Source organism: Lytechinus variegatus, chromosome 3 (genome assembly GCF_018143015.1).
Source record: "Lytechinus variegatus isolate NC3 chromosome 3, Lvar_3.0, whole genome shotgun sequence".
In the NCBI taxonomy this organism is placed as follows: domain Eukaryota; kingdom Metazoa; phylum Echinodermata; class Echinoidea; order Temnopleuroida; family Toxopneustidae; genus Lytechinus; species Lytechinus variegatus.
This window is the reverse complement of record NC_054742.1, coordinates 62,843,135-62,863,809: the sequence shown is the minus strand read 5'-3', so window position 1 is coordinate 62,863,809 and position 20,675 is coordinate 62,843,135. Positions and strand designations below refer to the sequence as shown.

The 20,675-nt window shown below is 40.9% G+C and overlaps 1 protein-coding gene across 2 annotated transcripts in view; it reads left to right on the top strand.

Annotated features, from left to right (window-relative positions):
• Nucleotides 1-20,675, top strand: part of LOC121411613 (DNA topoisomerase 2-binding protein 1-like) — a 48,874-nt gene that overhangs the window by 15,113 nt on the left and 13,086 nt on the right. For both annotated transcript variants that reach the window (XM_041604421.1, XM_041604422.1), the window contains 12 exons: nt 689-879; nt 2,277-2,440; nt 3,133-3,267; nt 14,094-14,209; nt 14,419-14,643; nt 15,151-15,373; nt 15,915-16,103; nt 16,404-16,950; nt 17,705-17,812; nt 18,451-18,600; nt 18,943-19,095; nt 19,723-19,991. In XM_041604421.1, coding sequence (XP_041460355.1) covers nt 689-879; nt 2,277-2,440; nt 3,133-3,267; nt 14,094-14,209; nt 14,419-14,643; nt 15,151-15,373; nt 15,915-16,103; nt 16,404-16,950; nt 17,705-17,812; nt 18,451-18,600; nt 18,943-19,095; nt 19,723-19,991 — 2,470 coding nt within the window. The remainder of the gene's footprint in view (nt 1-688; nt 880-2,276; nt 2,441-3,132; nt 3,268-14,093; nt 14,210-14,418; nt 14,644-15,150; nt 15,374-15,914; nt 16,104-16,403; nt 16,951-17,704; nt 17,813-18,450; nt 18,601-18,942; nt 19,096-19,722; nt 19,992-20,675) is intronic.

Below are 20,675 nucleotides of genomic sequence, written 5' to 3'. Positions count from 1 at the left end.
TCGCCACCTTCCACTTTTCTTGCTTGACCAATATCTCCATTTTCCGCTTTACAGGTGGGCGTAGAATTTGCTCGCCTTAGCGACACATGTTCTCATGGGCAATTCTATGTCATATGTAGTAGAAACTGTTTTATACACGCATTATTTGTTGGAGAACTTGCAAGTACATTATCAACTGTACAGAGATCATTTGTGCCTGCTGCTGTTGGACTTATGAGAAGATAAATTCTGACAAGAAAATGAAGAAGCACACCATGCTAACTCCACTTTGTAAAGTGATTTACTTGATATAAAGTTTTAATTTAATATTGTGAAAGATAGGGGGAAAACAAGAAGTCCTTACATCTTACAAATAGAGTTTATAAGCATGAATTGTGCTGCAATCACCAGTTGCATAAGAAAACTGGGATAGAAACAAGTTATAGGATTCCAATTACATCCTGACTGTTCAGAATTCAAAACTTGTGCCAAATCTCAGCCAAGACCTGTCTCTTTCTTTCTGTAGTTTGAAAATACTTTTTGTATTGATATTACAGTGTATGACTGAAAATGGATACAGGATGTTTTTGTCTTTCTGAATGTTGAATAGTCATTTTACAATGTGCTACCCCCAGTAGCATTCTTATTGCAATGCAGTGTCAAATTTAAAGAATGTATTTTTTAAAATTTTCTCTTCAAATATTTGCAGCCCTTGGAAATATCAGTGCAATAAATGTTAGCAGTATCCATCCCATAGATGAGACGGCTGTAAGTGATGCAAACATCACCATGGAAACGAGTCGACTTGTACCGCCTCTTCAACCTCAGGTTGGCCTAGCAGAGCTAGAGAAGCTCGATCTTGCCACATGTGAAGCAGAGATGTTTCTTGATGGATGTAAGGTAACTAGATATTCAAGTATACAGTGCGTCCCAGAATAAACGAAACCGAGATTTAGCGATCATTATCATAACTTAATCATAAATAGAATAGACAAATGACCTACCAATTCAAAGCTTAGAATCTCCTCTTTCATCTGATATTACTTAGGTTACTTCTTATTCACGCATGAGTGAGCAAAAACCAATTTGAAGAAAGGATACACCAAAAACTCATTTGGGGGGGGTATCTGGGTTTCAAAAAGAAAACCACATTCTGAAAAGTTCAATATCTGCTCTTTAATTTGGTACCAAAATTACAGAAAATGGTCAAAAAATAAAAAAGTTCTAGTCATTTGAAATAAGGCTTGTATTTCCATAATTTCATGAGATAAACGTGTTTTCACGGTTTCCCACAGAAGCTTTCGCATGGTGAACAAAAGATTTAATGCATGGCTGATCGTCAACAAAACAGAGTGTAGAGAGAGTTTGAAAGCCAGCCTGGAGAACCTCTTCATTTATGAAATTATTGAAATTCAAGCCTTATTTCAAATAAACAGAACTTTGTTATTTCGTGACCATTTTCTCTATTTAGGTATCAAATTAAAGAGGAGATATTGAACTTTTCAGAAATGTGGTTTTCTTTTTGAAACCCAGATACCCCCGCCAAATGAGTTTTTGATATCCTTTCTTCAAATTGAATTTGCTCACTCATGCGTGAATGAGAAATAATCTAAGTAATAAGATGTATTGAAAGGGGAGATTCTAAGCTTTAAATTGGTAGGTTATTTGTCTATTTTATGTATGATTAAGTAATGATAAATGATCGCTAAATCTCGGTTTCGTTTTTTCTGGGACGCACTGTATAGGTCTGTAGTGGGTTTTTTTTTTTGCCAATATTGTTCTCTTGTCCACATGTCTATATTGATGGAAGTAATTGTGACATCTAAAATTTCACAGTGATCTGCAGAATTGTAATTTCCAATGAATTCAAGCTGGGCAAAAATTTAGAACCTATAGTTCTCATGTTAAAGGAAAAACTAAAGAACAATGGGGGAGGGGGGGGGGGTGGTTGCTGAAAAAAATACAATTTCTGATAAACACTACAGAAAAGGGGGGATATCAGGGGTGTGAGAGTTCAGATTTTTAGCTAAATTCAGATTTGTTTTGAATTCTATTTTTAGCTTATTTCAGCTTATTTTCGGCTTTTCTCTGTACAAAAGGTACGGGAGCTCTCTCTATTACAGACTTTTTCCGCACTCTTCAGCTTTTTTCAGATCTTTTTTTTTTGTGACCACTCTTACCCCTGGGATACGCAGAGATAGGACAAATTTCCAGCATAGCAGGCTCATTGGCAAATAATGACCTTGATATAGTTTCAGTTAATGAGCTGAATTTATGCCTTATTTTCTTCTCTCCAGATTTTCTTGAGTGGGTTCTCTGGGCAGCATTTAGAGAAGCTACGTAAAGTTGTGAATGCAGGAGGTGGGACACGCTTTAATCAGATTAATGAGAATGTGTCTCATGTCATCATTGGTAATAGGATAGAAAATCATGTAACTGAGCTGAAAGAATTACCAAACAGGTAATTAATATTGATAGGAATTCAACTCTGAAAGGACTGGGTTATTTGAGGTGTCTTGATGATTTGGGCCAAAACTTGGCACGCATGTTCATTTCAACATGAACTACAAACCAGTATCTAAAAAAAAATATAAAAATATCGCCAATTTTAGAAATTTATGCACAGGGCTACAATGGTACAGAATTTATACAAACTGTAAGTATAGGAAGACTGTTTTGCACCACTGAGTTTTTTGTGTCAAAATGATTGCGGTCTTTGCAAATGTTATGATTTTCATATATGAAATGTTTAGCAGATTGCTAAAAATAGAGAAGTTTACTCTGGTGTAAAGTTGGTAATAATAGTAAAAATCACAGGAAACATAATTTGTTTTTCAAACTTTGATTTTATATTTTTCTTTATTCATATATATATATATTTTTTTTCCCTTTTTATTGAAACACCTTTATTGTGAGGGTGAACATCCCCTTTAAGTATTGATAGGAAATTGAACTATTATTGACTACTGAGCAATTTGTCTTGTATTTTACATTGCCCACACAGAGATGAAATGTGGAACTTTTCATTGCTTTATTTTCCATGTCTGACACAAAACAACATGCATCCATCAACTTTTAAATGTACAAAATGGGTGGTGACATGTTCTAAACGACTAATACTTTGTAAATAACAAATATTGTTTTTCCCACCAGACCATCCATAGTGTCCGTCCATTGGTTGCTTGAGTGTGCTAAGCAAGGCAGACAGGTTTCTGAACAGGACTTTATCGTGAAGGATATCTTGGATGTCCATGAGGCTGATGATAAGGAGAATGAAATCACTTTCAAGTAAGTCAAATTCTACTCAATATCTTCCAATTGAGAGGAAATTACATTACATACCATTTTGATTCTTGATGGGTATTTCAAGAAACTCACATTCAGTTCTCATAAGGGTTAAGTCCCCAAATGCCCTTGATTAAATGCAAATTGTAGTGGGTTGCATAAAATTGCAACTCTACTTTCTTGCACCCTCAACATTACACTTAATTTAGAACTTGCGCTTTATTTGCAATTGAATATACGTTTCTTGGAGCGCCCTGTATATGGGGCAAAAAGTATCTAGTAATTTTCCCATATCTCGTGAACAGATAGCAAATCCTACAATCCAAATTGACAACAAAAAGCGTAGGTCCAAGGATTTTACTGATATATTTGATATGTAAATTTTTTACCGATCTATGACTGTCCGTTGTACAGAAAATGTTTTTTTCAGAGATGAGACTTTTGGCAACAACGATTTAAAGAAATTTCAATCAGTGGAAGGAAAAGATTATCCGATGAAAGTTAAAATGCTATAAAGTTAACATCTGCTCAAGAATCTGCACTTTTCTGACGCCTAAGGCCCTAGACCCTTAAGAAATTTGGATTGTCTTAAAATGAACACAAAAGATTAGAAAAAATTGTCATTCCTTTGCAAAGGAGTCACAATTGCTAACCTAATCCTAAAAAAAAGAAACGTTAAATTTACTTCAATAACTCCATACATCTACTTGATTTGCTAGTTCAGCCCTCTGGACTGCCATACCCGAATAGAACTCCCAAGGATTTAAAAAGCGCGAGCGCGCCCTCTCCCATTCAGGCTTACTACCCATGATCACCGCGCAATTAGCGTCCATCTTCCTCTTTTGCTTTCGGCAAGCCACCTGTCAAGACGTGCTCAGATAAGTCTCCTAAGAGCTCAAATCTTTTTGAGCTTTGGTATATTATTTTCGCTTATCTGTGGTGCATTCTCCCTTTTAATTTCAATCTTTCCATTTGTGTGTAAGATTGTGTTCAGAATTTACACTTGGCGTGACTTTTTAGACGTGTTTTTGGTGACACTTAAATTGTTTTTCTAACGTTTGAGTTCTCGTCGCGCCGCATCGCTAGCGCGTTCGCGAGGCACCGGGCTTGGCCTGCCTACGTGGCAGCAAGCCTTCACCACCTGTCATGGTTATTGTTCTTCACGTTCAAAGCGTGGTGGCTTTTGGTGCCGTTTTTGAATTAAATTCTAAACAGCCTCTACACTTTGTTGTCGAGGGTGTTATTGTTATTTCTTTTTGCAGGTTGGGATCTTCAACTCTGTTCCTTCCTTGCTTTCTGGAATTGATTTATTAAGATTTTCGATTGATTATTGATTGATTAATTCTTCAATTCTCTTTCCTTTCTGTTCTGAATAAATTTCTTAATTGATATTTTATTCACAGGCGGATCTTAAAGCTCAATTCCTTTTTCCTTCTGTTCTGAATAAATTTCTTGATTGATATTTTATTCACAGGCGGATCTTAAAGCTCAATTCCTTTTCCTTCTGTTCTGAATAAATTTCTTGATTGATATTTTATTCACAGGCGGATCCTAAAGCTCAATTCCTTTTCCTTTCTGTTCTGAATAAAATTCTTGATTAATATTTTATTCACAGACGCTTCGGGGATTGTTTAATTCGGCTTACGCAATTATACCTGATGATTGTTTGGTTATTCAATCCCCCCTAAAAAAAAAAAAAAATTTTTTTGTTCTTTACAGGTGGGGTCTCCTTCCTGTTAGAAATTTTTTTTTGACCTGTCCCGGAATTGTTTTCTTCGTTCAATTCCCTCTTCCCTCCTAGTCTTATATATTTTTTTATTTCGACAGGCAGGCTCTACGATTCCCTTTGAGGATTTACTGTGTCGTTCTTCCTCTTGGAATCGTTACTAGAGACGTTCCTCCTTCCTCCTGTTCTGAATTTCTTTACCTTTCCACAGGAGGTTACTTTTTTTTCCTCTTGGAAATTATCGTAAAATTTCTCTTATCTGGAATTATTTGTCTCTCAATCCCTTTTCTTCCTGCTCTGAAATGCTTGTTTTTGTGTTTCTTCGCAGGTGGAAACTTCGTTCTCTTCTGAACTTGCATTCATTTTTGAATTTTTGTTTCGAATTTTTCCTTCGGGCACAAAAAAAGAGAATATAGTAGGGGAACCTTGTAGGAGTTTCTTTTTTCAAAGTCTCCGACCTCCTTTTTATTTTCTTACAGGCAGATACCTAAACTATTCTTAGGTTCTTCTTCCTCCCTACCCCTCCCCTCTTGTTTTGTTCTGTTTGCTCAAACAAACTCCTTTTAGGAGGAGGGAAAGACCACTCCGGTCTCCACCTTTAATCTAAGCGAGATCTTTGTAAAAAAAAAGAAAAAGAAAAATTCTTGTTTTTCCTTTTTCAGGGTAGAGAGAGGTATCTTTGAATGGGACTAACACAGCCCCAGAGGACCTGGTGCCCTCCACGGGGACCGTCCCGATTGCAAGTTACAGAAGTCGGCCGCCTCCAGGCGAGCAGGAGGGACGCCGCGGTGAGTATGAGGGTGCGTCGATCAGCATTCCGAATTTGCGGTCGGATGCTAAGAGAAGGAAGGCCGAGACTGTGGTGCCACGGTCTCGGACAAAGGAAAAAGTGGTAGCCAAGGCTTCCAAGCCTAAACTAGGTCCTGCCGCCGCAGCACCCATAGGGCTATGCGACCCACCGGCTACCGGGTCACCAGAAGTCCGGAGGGAGAGTGCGGTTCTCTCCCCCCGGCACAGGTCAGGATCTCTGCCGTATAAGTCGTCCTCCGTTGACAGCATCGGGAGAGATCGCCCAGCCCCTGACCGCGAGAGGCGTCACACAGACTGTAACCACAATCTGATCGTGACCACAATCTGACCCCGTCAGATTCGGGTGAAGTTTCGTTGTTGGCGGCCGCCCTGCCAGGGGCGGCAAATCGTAAGAGATCACCCGTGCCTCTTGTGCCTTCTTCTGCTCCGGCCACGCCGCACAGTGGGCCAGAATGAACCCAAAGTGCGACAAAACCCTTTTTTCACATATTTATACGATTAAATTTGGTAGATAGGGGTAATTTCACCCGTAGAATTCAATAAAAGTATTTTCAAATATTGATGACGTCATTAAAATACTGTTTTCTGATTGGCTGTTAACATTTGAGAAGAAATTACATGTTTCTAATTCTACAATAATTTTCAAATTTTCAGAAACTAGTTTTAGAGAAATTTCAGCAATAAGGAAGCATATTAGCAAACACATAAACAGGCAAACAAACAAAAAAAGTCTGTGCTCGGGGTACAAACAATTCAATTTGTGACTTGAGTATCGCTTAACCCTAAAAAGACTGGGGGCTGATTCAGCCCCCCCCCCCTCGACATTTTTCGCGATAAATCCGCCGCGCAAAATTTTTTGACCGCGTCGCTCACTGACTTTTTACTTTCAAGTCTCGGGCAACTTTTGAGACCAAAATTGTGACCCCGGGTACTCGGTTCCGAAATTACGCAACATTTTGTAAGTGCATGCAGACCCCAAATTACTCAAAAACGTGAATTTGTGTACAAATCCAATGCAAAAAGTGTTTTCAGCCAAAATTCATAAATGTATCATTATTTTTCCTTTTACTGCTTAAAATCAATTAAGCCCCTGACAATTTACATTGAAAAAACAATAAAAAAACAAAAATTCGAAAAACAAAGAAATACATAAGAAATTTAGAAAACAATAGAAAACATAAGAAAATAAATGTGATGTTGAAATTTTTAAAAATAAATTTGATCAGATGCCTATCTAGAGTATGTGAAACAAAAATAAGCAATTCAGGGGCATTATTTTATTAATTAGAGCAAACTTATGGTTTTACGCATAAATTAGCATCATTAATGAGACATGAGATTTTTTGAAGAATTTGATGTTATAGTTTTGTAGGTAATGCCAAGGGTAATGCGTGTGCCAATTTTCGTCGCGATCGCGCGATCGACGGCCGAGATCATAAGGGGGGGCTGAATCAGCCCCCCCCCCCCCCGGTCTTCTTAGGCGTCGAAATAGCCCAGTCTATTTAGGGTTAAAGAGGGCGCCTTACCATGAATCCGGAATTGTAAAATTCAAAGTGAAATTGTAAAAAAAATGCAAAGGGGTATTTTTTATTCAATGGGTACAATGATTAACCACACCTACATGAATTAAAATGGATTGATGCCAGTATTGGACAGTGAAATCTTTAAAATAATTTCCCAATGATAAATAATAGAGGCCGGGTCCTCTGCAGGTTAATCGGTACAAGGCCTACCTATATATTTCACCAAGAACAGCGTATACAAAGTTATTCCGAAACAGAGTCTCTCTCTGTTATCTCAACAGCCATTATGTCTTTGGTGAGAGGATCTTTTAGCATACATGTACTTTTGAACATCAGGAGGAAGAGGCTGTGCTTGTTGTACTCTTAAAAATTTGCTACTAATCACAATGTCACTTGTTACCATTAGTCTGTGGAATACATATAAAGTCAATAAGAGTCATAGACCAATCAATCCTTGAAATGATAATATGCACTTCCTTCTTGATTGATTTTAACAATAATTTATAGCAAATTTAGAATGAGCCAAGAGATAAACGAATTCATACGTGTATGTGAAGTTACAAACCCTTCATTTTTTTCTTCTTTTTTTTTTTTGGGGGGGGGGATAAATACTAATAATGATAATGCAACTTTATACATGTATAGATCCCACGTATCTGTCATTTTCATTTTTTGGCAGAAAACTGAGTGAAACCAATCACATCCCTAGTCATGTGTGTTATAGCGATATACAGTAGGACTTGGTTTATGAACAACAAAACAAATTAATAATCTTACCCGGGAATCTTACCTTAAGAATTAATCTTCTCAGAATGACAGCATATGCAACACGGGATGGAACAGTTTGACATCAAAATGAAGTTGTTTTACATGTATTACTATATAGTTAGTGGAAGTGGAAATGACAGCTTGTCTTAACGTATGTTTAACGAAAATATTTTAGGAAGATACCAGTCTAAAGAACCAGACACCTGAGCCAGACCCCCCCCCCTCTCTCTCCCACCACGCGACGGTGAGTTTCACAGAGATACGGTCTTATACGGTCCCGAAGGGAGCGGGGAGTTTGTTTAATGTCACCCGCAACGTTCGGCACGCGCATAATGGGACACTAACTTGGAACGACTTTTTGTGATAAATACGGCGAACATGTGGTTGGAAAATTGGTTATATCTCCAGAAAATGCACGTATCTGCAGCTAAATTTGGTATCATTGTAAAGCATGAACTATAACAAATACCGTCATGGTATTTATAGCGCAGCAATCGGCAGCAATTTGTAAAAGAAATGCTCATGAAAAAAAAAATTGCTAAAACCCCCCATTGTCAAATGGTTTCGTCCAAAATTACCTCTGAAGGGATCATCATTTTATCTTAAAAATTTTTGATCACTTAAAACAATCATTCATCAAAAAGTACCGTGAATTAGAAATAAATTAAGCTATCCGTTTTGTTGAAACAGTGAAATATCTAAAACGTGTCATTTTCACATGCGGTAGCCGTAAAGGGTCATTTTTCGGTAATATTGAATAAAATGGGCAACTAATAATCAATTTCATGGAGAAATATTGTATGGAGACATCCTACAGGTTCTTATCTTTGCTTAGAACATGAAAAAAACAAAATTTGTTTCATGACCAAAAACCAGTTTTGGCGCACTTTTGCTCTCTCCTGGCCCACTGTGCGCCGGCGGAGCCCGCAAAATAAGAAGAAGAAGAAGAGGTCGAAGGAGAGGTCGGCCAGCCCTGTTGCCATGGGCATTCCTCCTTCAGACCCTCTTATCGGTGGCCAGATGTTACAGTCATACATGTTATGCTGCTATATTCTGCTACCGCGAGAGGCGTCACACATCGGGCTGTGACCACAATCTGACCCCGTCAGATTCGGGTGAAATTTCATTGTCGGCGGCCGCCCTGCCAGGGCTACCTGCCAGGGGCGGCAAATCGTAAGAAATCACCCGTGCCTCTCATGCCTTCTTCTGCCCCGGCCACGCCGGCGGAGCCCGCAGAAAGAGAAGAAGAAGAAGAGGTCGAAGGAGAGGTTGGCCAGCCCTGCTGCCATGGGCGTTCCTCCTTCAGACCCTTGTGTCGGTGGTCAGATGTTACAGCTATTCATGCTGCTACATTCTGCTACCGCGAGAGGCGTCACACATCAGACTGTGACCACAATCTGACCCCGTCAGATTCGGGTGAAGTTTCGTTGTTGACGGCCGCCCTGCCAGGGACGGCAAATCGTAAGAAATCACCCGTGCCTCTTGTGCCTTCTTCTGCCCCGGCCACACCGGCGGAGGCCGCGAAGAAGAAGAGGTCGAAGGTGAGGTCGGCCAGCCCTGTTGCCATGGGCGTCCCTCCTTCAGACCCTTGTGTCAGTGGTCAGATGTCACAGCTATTCATGCTGCTACATTCTGCTTTCGAGTAGTGCGGGTTCACCCCACCCTCGACGTCTACTCACCCCGCTGATGCCCCTGAGCATCAAGCGAGACAAGTGGGCAATAACCACCAGACACCCGGGAAATCCTCGAGCGATTCTGTTAAATCGCCAGCCAGTGCACCGACTAACCGGGTGCCCCAAGATCGCGTGTGCTTTCCAGCATTTTCGTCGATCTCAGAGCACGTGTCCCAGCCGACACGCGGGGCCACCCCGGCGCTTACTGGACAACCCCCCGGTTCAGTCCATAGAGCGAGACTCCCTTTACGAGGACAACCCCTACCCGCGGTCGACTTTTCAGTAAGCGCTCAGGCGCTGCTTGACAAGTATCTACCTCACATCTACCCTCCGAGCGGGGGTATTGATGAAGCAAGGGAGTCCATATTTTCTCGCCCCGCCTCTTCAGGCGCTCCGAGCTCAATCAGCCGAATTGGGGGTCTCGGAGAGTGACGGGGTCGCTCTAGACGAGGCGGCTCCTACGACGAGGAAGCCGCCAGCTCCGTGGGTGTAAACCCACCCCCGCTCTGCTGCTGCCCGGAAGCACCAGGCTCCGGCGCCGCCGTCTCGAAATTTTCAAGCCTCTCGAGGCTAGCGAGAAGGCAGAGGCAGGGGGGGGGGGGCGATTATTATGCAGGTACTCCCGAATTCGCCCTCTACGTCAAGCTCACATACGGCGACGACTCCTTCAGCGGTAACTCTCTCCATTCTTCCCCCTAAGCGGGCCCGTAGATTGGAGGTATGAATCTCTTACATACCGCATGCCGCACTTCTCTCGTGAGAATGTTTGGCTGCTTTGAGAGGACAACCTATCACGTCCGCGGACCGTCCGCCCAGGCGACGGGACCGTCGCTTTTCTGGCCTGAACCTCACTTTCTATTCGAAAGTAAGGGTGCCCTGTCTTACTTAGCTCCTACCCTTGCAGCGCCAGAGTCAGGGCTAGTACAGACACCCGTTCTCCAGCGATCGCCGCTGAAGAGAGGGCGACTCTGATATGAGCACCATCACCGCTCAGCGGTATGTCTCACTATCTCATAGCTCTCCGAGCTTATGAGTATGTATATCGGATCTGAATGTCACGGCGATTAAAAGTTCTCCTGTGCTTAATAATCGCTATGCCTTCACCACCCGGTGCATTATGGTTATGTTAACCTATTAACTCGTATTCGGGCGGCTCGTACGAACCCTGCCCGAGCTGCCATCACCGGTCGTCCCCCCGGACACCGCCGGCAGCACCCGCACCGAATACGTGGAAGGAATCAGCTTTTCATATGCTAGATATCCCTCCTGTTGACATTCACAGCTGTTCCCCGAGTCTTTCCCGGTTGGGTAAACATCATCTCGGAGGAAAGTAACCGCCGTACATCTCATGAGATTGTTGGCTATGTACGTGCGTTCAAACTTGTTTAAAGCCCCAGGATTCTCTGTCGGCATTCTATGCCTACTTTCTGGGCACACCCACCGTACCGGGTCGGCGAGTTCACACCAAACTGTACACCGCCAGACCATCGGTCGAGCTCTAACTGTCTATCTTATAGACTGCCCTCTATGTGGGTCAATCTTGCGGGCGTCTCCGCCGCTCCCTCCTTGTGCGGAGTGGTCTACGGTGGATGTCTTTACCGTGCCCGTTAGTCGAATCGGCTTCTTTCTTAGAAATTTTTTCACGGCACACTCGAGTCGCCCCGCATGCTGCTTTCATCCTCCTTCCATGCAAGGCATGTGGCCAGGGTCACCGCACGACCGAGGATGATGTAACAGTGGATGGATGTATGCTTATGCCTTCCTAACCACGATCACTACGACCCGCCTTCTCTCGGGCCGACTGTGGATGAGCCTCTCCATGTAAGTGATTTACTTCACTGGAGTTCTTCTTTTAGAAATTTAGATTCTCATCCCCCGCTGCTTAGGGCGTCATTTTTGCCGCCCCCCCGCAGCTTTTTGGAGCTCCTTATCTTACCGATATCGGACTGTTCCACGCTGCCGCAACCGGCGCCGGCGGTGCTCGCTCTTACAATCACCTGAGAAACAGGCCTTGTGACTGTTTTCATAAACAACTGGTTCTCACCGCAGACTGATGGAAATTTTGTGATTACTTCCTCAAGTCTCCTTCGCTTGTTTCTTCAAGCGAGGACTTCGACACTCTTAGCCAGTTTCCGTCCCTAACTTGATAGGACAGGGCCGTTGCTACCTCATTCGATTCCGTTGGGAATGTAACGGTTGAGGTATCATATCTGGCGATGTCTGTTCGTTTAGAGCATCTCTTGATGGTCGTTTACACGTAATATCGTGACAGATTTTTTTTCGCCAGCTCCCTCTGGCGTACACTTGCTGCTGCTAGGGATTCCCCCGCCCAGCGGACAGCCATCGCAGCCTAGCCTCACGGGCTCTCTCGGCGATGGTGGCTTGAGCCAAGCCACCTCTTCCACCGCGGGCACTGCACCCTCAGATGGGTGCTTCAATCAGTATGGGAGAAAGGGGATCCTGAGTTCTCTCTCGATCACTCGGTCTAACACACTTTTGTCGTGATGTGTACCGCGCTGTATCCCTGACACGCCCGGTTGAGCTGTTTTGACCAGACTGCTCTATTCTACATAGGCAACATGTCCGCGGCATTCCTTATTAACAGGATGGCACTCAGTCGCTTTCTCGACCCTTGTCTGCCTTACGAGTGGTTTTCTTCCTAAATCCCTACTCTCCGTCGTTCCTGGTCCCCTTCGGACCGCTAGTAACTTTTTACCACAGCTCTCTATCAGAATTCTGCAGATTTCTGCCCTCACGCATTTGAGACAGATATCGAATTCTGGGCGCTTTCTCCCACGCGGAGGCTTCCCCTACAGAAATTTCCAAGCTTGCGGGAAGCGTGCGACTAGCTTGCGCAAGCTTGCGGCATGCTAGTAACTAGCATGCGGTTAGCTTAATAAGCGTGTGATATGCGTGCAGAGTAATAGTTAAGCGATCTTTTAGCGAGCAGGGACTGTTCGCTAGCATGCACTCGCTTATTAAGCGAGTGCCCTGCTAGTCGCATGCTAGTTACTAGCAAGCGGCACGCTTAAATTTCGGTAGGGGTTCTGAGATATCTCGCCTTCTCAGATTGGTCGATTGATCACTTACTGAACCTTAAAAGCTTCAGTTTTCCGATCACGATTCTTGTTGAAATTTTCAACAAATTTCGATTCTTACGCTCTAGTCAGCAGGTGATGTTGTTCTCCTGACACTAGGCCGAGGGCCCATGATACTTAGTATTCCTGAGTATACAGGGCATTCCTCTCGAGGACATTTTTGAGGGCCGCCTTTTGGCGCTCAACTAACTCCTTCACTTCTTTCTACTTGAAGGACATTCCGTCCAGCGAGGCGAGATTTGCTGCTTCGGCGCTTAAAGCAGCTGCGGCTTTTTCCCCCTCTCCCTAAATTTCGTTGTTTTTGTTTTTTCTTTTAAATTTTCTTAGGCTTACAATTGAAAACATGCCTCCCTACGGTTTGAGTCCGTGCTGGTCTAGCAAATCAAGTAGATGTATGGAGTTATTGAAGTAAATTATGAAAATACTTACCTGATTTTCTTATTTACGAGATAACTCATACATCTACTTGATACCCTCCCACCGACCCTCCGCCTTGCGTAGCAACATGTTTCAACGTATGGGCTTGCGAAAGGTGAGGAAGATGGACGCTAATTGCGCGGTGATCATGGGTAGTAAGCCTGAACGGGAGAGGGCGCGCTCGCGCTTTTTAAATCCTTGGGAGTTCTATTCGGGTATGGCAGTCCAGAGGGCTGAACTAGCAAATCAAGTAGATGTATGAGTTATCTCGTAAATAAGAAAATCAGGTATTTTCATATTTCAGTTCATGATCATATTAATTCATACACCCAAAGTGGCAGTGGTGTAATATAAACAAAAAATATTTACAGAGTTTACATAAAAAATATCATTTGTTTGGGTGCCCAATCTGTGTATTTGTGTCTTATTTGTATAAAAGACATTTTTAAAAGACAATGGAATGGGCTAAAAAGTTCAGTATACCGGTAATCTTTGTCAGTAGCTTCTAATATATTATTTAAAGCAACTGCTCAAATGACAATGTTGAATGAAAATGTTGAATTGCCAAGAGGGAACTAGAATTAAATTTCAATCCCAACGACCAGAAAAATGCTCTATTTAAATTCTAATGGCTAAAATTCATTCAATGACAACTTGGCTTTTGTGATATTCTAATGTTCAATGATACTCTAGTATAGTTCATATTACTGACCATTTATCATAGCTTTTATGTAGGCTCTAAAATTGTAGAATTTCCCATGTCTATTGATCTCTACTAAGTCCATGTAACAATGCTATCTATTTCCATCTTTAGACTCCCAGCGAATCAAGTAAAGAGAGTGTCAAAAGTTGGATCGAGAAAGAGATCTGATGAACATGGAGAAGAAGAGGACATATTGAGCCAGTATTTACCAAATGCTACATCTGCAGGTAATTTATGCTTGATATGGTGATTTCTGGAATTTGTACGACCACTTGCTTCTTCTTTTTACTAACGATAATTGTTCTTTGCTGCTTTGAATGCTTTGAAGGGAAAGTAGATTATGTAATAAATAATGACTTAAAGAGACTAAATTGTAATTTAGTGTTATCTTTTCCGTAATTTGATTTTAAATGTCACACTTTTGGATTCCTAATAGGTAATGGTGACAACGACTCGACGATGATCCAGGAAGAAAATGCAGACAGGACTCGTAGTGACGGGGATAGAACCCAAGAAGATGATGACGAGACTCAGATAGATGAGAATGAAGAAGGGGACGATGGAGAGAAGAATGGAATCTTTGCTGGGAAGAAGTTTGTTGTTCTTGGTTTCCTTCCAGAGCAAGAGCATAACCTGTGTGAAATGATCCCGAGTCAAGCAGGTTAGAAACGTATGAGCCCTGTCACACGAAACTTTGTGATTAATCATAAGGCTGATTTTTATGTTTGATTACATTATGTTCAAGTACAAATCATCTGTAGGATCTATTGCGTTGCTTTGTGTTACAGGGTCCAGGGGGGCTATTTCATGAAAAGTGAAGTGTAGAGTAGTCAATATTATGACAGAACAGATATCATTGTTACTTGCGTGACTTTAAGGTTTATCCTGTTTTTGAAATATTGTCAATTATGGTACCAAAATTGTGCTATTTAGTTGTACAAAATTCTCTCAGCCGTCTTCTAGGTATGGACTTGCCCCTCAATGCCTGCTCCGTACCCGACTTTGAACCCCTGATATGACCATGGGTGTAGTGATCATTTCACTCTCCTATTTTTGGTCTCGTCTTTACCCTAAATACCTGATTATGCAAGGATTCCTATCATTACCTCTGTCAACACGAAAGCATGTGAGATTATGATTTTATTTGATCTCGAACACTCTCTTCTAGGTATCGTCTTACCCTTCAACACCCGCTCCATACCGGACTACGCGGTGGTTCCCATCATCGGAACCCTCGTCAACATGACCGTAGGTGAAATAGTCACCAACTGTTGGCTTCAGATGTCCCTTGAGGCGGAGACACTACTAGAACCCTCCAGCAACGATCTCTTCACTCCTATCCCTATCATGAAAGAAGCCATGCCTCTCAGGAATTGCGTCATATCAATAAGGTCAGTCAGTTCTCTTTCACACAGGGCGGGTTTCACGAAAGGGTCTTGTCAGTGATATCCATCCACAGACAACTTACGTCTTAGCCAATCAGATGCAAGGATTTCAGTAGGTTAAGATTATCTGGGATAATTCACTGATCTAAAATTGCTTACCAAGATAGTCCCTTTAAAATAAAAGCATTACATGATATGCTGTATGTATGATTTGACTGCAAGACGATCAGCATACTAAACAAAAACTAACATAAATTACTGGTCTGATCCTGACGTGTATCTTGAGTGATATGATCTATTCATCAGATTTTTATCGCAGCTTTTAATTTAGTCCATCTATTTAAAATTACCAAGATAATGTTTGATATTGATTTTAAATTAACCTTCTAATGATACCCTTTTGAGCAAATATAAGTCATCTTTTGATTGTTATGACTGAAATTAAACTGAATTTGAAAAAACACTGTGTATAGTTGATGTGAGCGTATGTTAATTATATTTTGCCTTCCTAATATGATTAAAGATTGTATTCTTTCTGCTTCTGTAGTCAGTACAGCTTCGTAGAACGCGACTGTCTCCTTCACATTGCTGAGCTGTTGGGAGCACAATGCCAGGAGTACTTTGTTAGGAAAGCTATAAACAACCTAGAAGCAAACACTCATCTACTACTAAGAGACCCAGAGGGTACCAAGTATGTGGCTTCTAAGAAATGGAAGGTCCCTGCCATAACTAGACGGTAAGTGTCGTCTTTCATCCAGGTCATTTGCTCTGATCTTTCCATAAATTCTCTGAGGACAGTTGATTCATCTCCAGGGTTCCACAGCTCGGAATTTGCTTTTTTGCAATTTTGCTGTAGAAATTCATTTTGTCCATTACATGTTGGGATCAGAATTTGATATTGTTTAAATTCCAAAATTTATTTTTCTTGAAGCTATATTAAACCTCATCTTCAAGTTTCGTTTTAAAATGATTTTTTTTTCTTGAGACAATTATTTATCTAGTGAGCAGCTTAAAATATTAATCTTGTATTTTGCAGATGGCTTCTGGACTGCGCCAGAACAGGTAAAAAACAACCAGAAAAGAACTACCTTGTGGATCTCCCAAAGGAAGAACCAAGTGACATGTCTACTAAGGAGGAACCGTTACCACCAAAGAAACCATCTTCACCTCCCGAGGAAATGCTAAAAGCCAAGGAAACCACACCAGAACAAACAAAAACCATTCCAAAGTCAGAAAATCAACAAGAAAAGCCTCTTGAGGATCATCCTCAGAAGACACCAAAGAGTGTAACAATCAAGGAGAGATCTGTGCAGGATACAGGAGCAAGTACTAGCAAACTGATGTCTAAAGCCACAACCCCTGCTGGACGGCCTGTCAGGAACAAAACCCTAGAGATGGTGAAACAACCAATCGCAAACAAGAGCATTGAACAGGTCAGAGGTCAGACTCCTGGCAAAGAGAGCACTCCAAGCAGGATCTTACGTCCAGGTTTCACACCCTCGTTTGACCTGGATGATGCTGTAGAAGCTTTAGATTCTCCTGGAATGCCAGTAGGGAAGGGTCATCGAAGGAAGTCTAGTCTGGTGAGTTTTATTTGATCATGGTGATGATGATTTATTGGGAGTATCAAAACTTGGTTTTAGGCTGCTCAAACCTGACCAAATCTTCAGAATTTGAAATATAATAGGATGTTAGAGAGTAAAAACAGGTTTTTCCTGTGCTATTGCAATATGGCCGTTAAATGGTTTGCCTGATACTTTTCTAACATGTGAGTAATAATAGAATACATTGAGAGACTATTCCCAAGGAATTATGGTATTGTGAAATATTTTGTTACAATTTCAGAGTGGCTTTATCCTTTACAATAAAATCATTATACATATCAGAATCTTACCAGTATTGTGTTGGACTATTTGGGGGAATGAATGAAATTGCCTCAACATGTAAGTTTTTCCACCATCGGCCCCCATTCCACATAGTTTGAAAGACCAAAAATTGGCAAGGTCTTAAAGCAATCTTCAAGATCACTGAAATTTGTCTTCTCTGGGGAATGGCTCAGAAAGACTCCTCAAAGAACTATGAAAGACTGATACTTTTATACAAGTCCTATAGATATCTTTCAATGGTGTTTCAGAGATCTTTTCTGCAACAAATGATCTTTTAGAATTCTTTCCATGGACTCTTCCTTGTCTTTCGATGGACTCTTGTCTTCAAATGATCTTTCATTGACCTCTCATGAGTCTTACAGTGATCTCTAAAAATCTTGAGAGACTGTCGGAAGACCATGGAAATACTAGTAAGAACTTCGAAAGTTTAGTCTGTCCACATTTCATTTAGCCCTTGGAGGAATTCTTTCATCAGAACATCACCAATGCCCTACAGATGGGAAGTACTAAAGCAGGAAGGTCAGAAGATGAAGATGATGACACTGTCTTCAAAGAAGAGGTTGGTGTAGTGGGTACATGACTTGATACAATCCAATCTTGTTTATTCAGCTGCCTTAGGAGCAGTGTCCATTTGTGTAAGACACAAGGTTGGGTTTAATACTAAAGTAATGAGAAGCTATGTAGATGGAGAGGGATCTATTGTTGAAATATATCAATTTATTTGGGGTTGTGGGTATTTCTTTACTATGTTATTCCATTTTGGATGTATGAGATGGAAAAATGTGAAAATTACTAATGTTTATAGTTATTTTCTGTGCATTGGAATAAGTTAGCCAAGACAGAATGCATCCAGTTCATAGAGTACAGTGAATAAATGAAAGTTTGATAAATGAGGTGGGTTTGTATGTGATTTGACGGCCAGTTATTCTGTAAAGTAGTTAATTGCTCACGAGACCAAGGTTCTCTGTGACCTAACTCGCCACTTGATCTCAAACCTAATGGTAACAGTTTCTAGAGCCAACGAAAGCAAATATCAGGTCCCTGTTGCATAGTTGTAACTTCTATGGTAATATGTAAGGAATCCTTGATTTTGATTCGTTGTTGAGCATTGTTAACCATGGTGTTTAGGACACTGTTGTCAACATATCTCAGTGCCTTTATAACATATCTAACTGATCTCTGTATATCCACATCTAGGAGCCTGCACCTGGTATTCTTCATGGAGTTGTCATCTGTGTGAGTAAGAAACTGAGCAGAAAGCAAGGAGATTACAACGACATTGCCATGGCATTGGGCGCCGAGTACCACTGGACTTACGATGAGAAGTGCACTCATTTTATCTTCCAGGTTAGTCAGCTGTCACATTTCATCTCTCCATTCCATCAGTCACCATCTTTCTCTAGGGCCTATTTCATAAAACTTATTTATTATATTAATACAAGTGCAATAACATTTCATAATTCTTTCATTTGATATGCCGACAATAAGTTTGTTCAGGAAATTATGTGTTTATTACAACATGCCCACAGGACCCAAGAGAGTGTTCAATCAACATTCAGATTTGACAACTTTCCTTGATTTTGACTTGTTTAATAACTTGTCATTTTCATTGTTTGATTTTCGTGAAAAGTCTGCTCGTGTTCACAGTAAATCAGCTATTTTTCTGCTTTCTGTATGATTTTGTTTCAGGGCAAAGCCAATGACACGGCCAAGGAATTCCGTCTAGCCAAGAGCCAAGGGAAGATCATCGTTTCCTCGCATTGGCTGCTGGCTTGTCAAGAAGAAAATAAGAGACTTGATGAATCCTGCTACCCACACACTTACAACCCAAAACTTAGTCTGGTTAGTATCTTAATAAGTTGTTTTCTTTTTATCTATACGATTATTGAAATGAAAAATAATGTATATTAGGATGAAAGTCACCTTTACATGTTTTTGTGTGAAAAAAATAAATCATTCTATGAAAAATAAGTCACACTGGATAAGAGTGGTTTATGGCCATCTTCAATCAGTTGAAATAATGCCCAGATCTATGGTGCGTACCGGAATAATGCATGTTTTCAGATATTTGTGATCATAAAAGATTTAGTGACTTCATATTTAATACAATAAAAACTGGCTTGTCTAAAATAATTCTCAGGAACTTGTGTGTCTTTCTACTTTTTTACTCATTCATACCTGTTTTCATTTTGTGGTTTGGTAAAATAATGAGCACAAAAGAGAAAGATTAATCAGATATAGCACTGAGATGCCAGTAAAACTAGTATTTAATGGTTTGTATTTGCTTTGAACAGGAGAGAATCAGTGACTTATGCAAGCAATGTCAACCTATTTCTCAGGATTTACATACATTAGCAAAATTATCAATTTGTTCCTACTAGTATGTCTCTTGGTTATATTACATTACCTCTTAAAAATTCTCAATTGGTAAATAGTAATATTCTGCATTAATCATAAACTCTCTTGCAGTCGGTGGTTGCTTCCCAAGGTCGCACACCTGCTCGCTCAATGAGGTCAAAGGTCACACCCGTTGCCGTGGCCACACCACTAGCCCCTAAACCACCTCCACCTAAACCTCCACCAGCCGTTGAGAAGAAAGAAGACATTGAAGCAGATACCATGTCCGATGATGAACTGTTGAGGGCGGTAGAGAACGAAGAGCAAAGCAAGACAGCAGGGGATCATGGGACTTCTATTAATCTTCAGAAACAGCTTGAGGACATCATGCCATCGACAATGTAAGTCGAGTGTATTCTAATCTATGCAGTACTGAAAGCAATCAAAAAACTTGTCCATGTCAGTGTTTTGACAAAGCATGATGAAAAAAACCAAGAACCTGAATTTTGTAGCTGTCCTTGGTTTCCAAACTCGGGCTGTGTTAATATGGACCAGACCAAGTGAAGCTGATATCAATTTGGTCTTTCAGGTATTTATGCAGCCATACCTTGGTCCACCATGAACCAAGTCATGTCAAATTTAGTGTGTGGAGATTTATCAATTTGCTCTATCAAAATATGCTCACAAAATGCTGAAATGCGCAAAAAAAATGTGACACCACACTTTGGTACATCATAGTTTTGTATAAAACTAGAAAATTTCTCCTTTGGCTGTAAACTTGATGCATCTTGTCTGGAATGTTTCTTACACTTTGTCTAATTGTTCTTGTGATTAACAACTCACTGGCCAGTTATATATCCACTCATTTTATTCAAGCAATGTAAAATATAACTCAATTACAAAAGCATAATATATAACAAAATGGTTAGGACCAAAAAAGAAGCAGAAGCTTGTAAAATATTGGCCCTTACATATGGTGTATTACAAAGTAATTACAAAAATAATGAAAAAAAGAAATTGTACATGCAGGGACTCATACAAATGCACCCTTGTGCAAACACACCCACTGCTCGCACCACATCCCA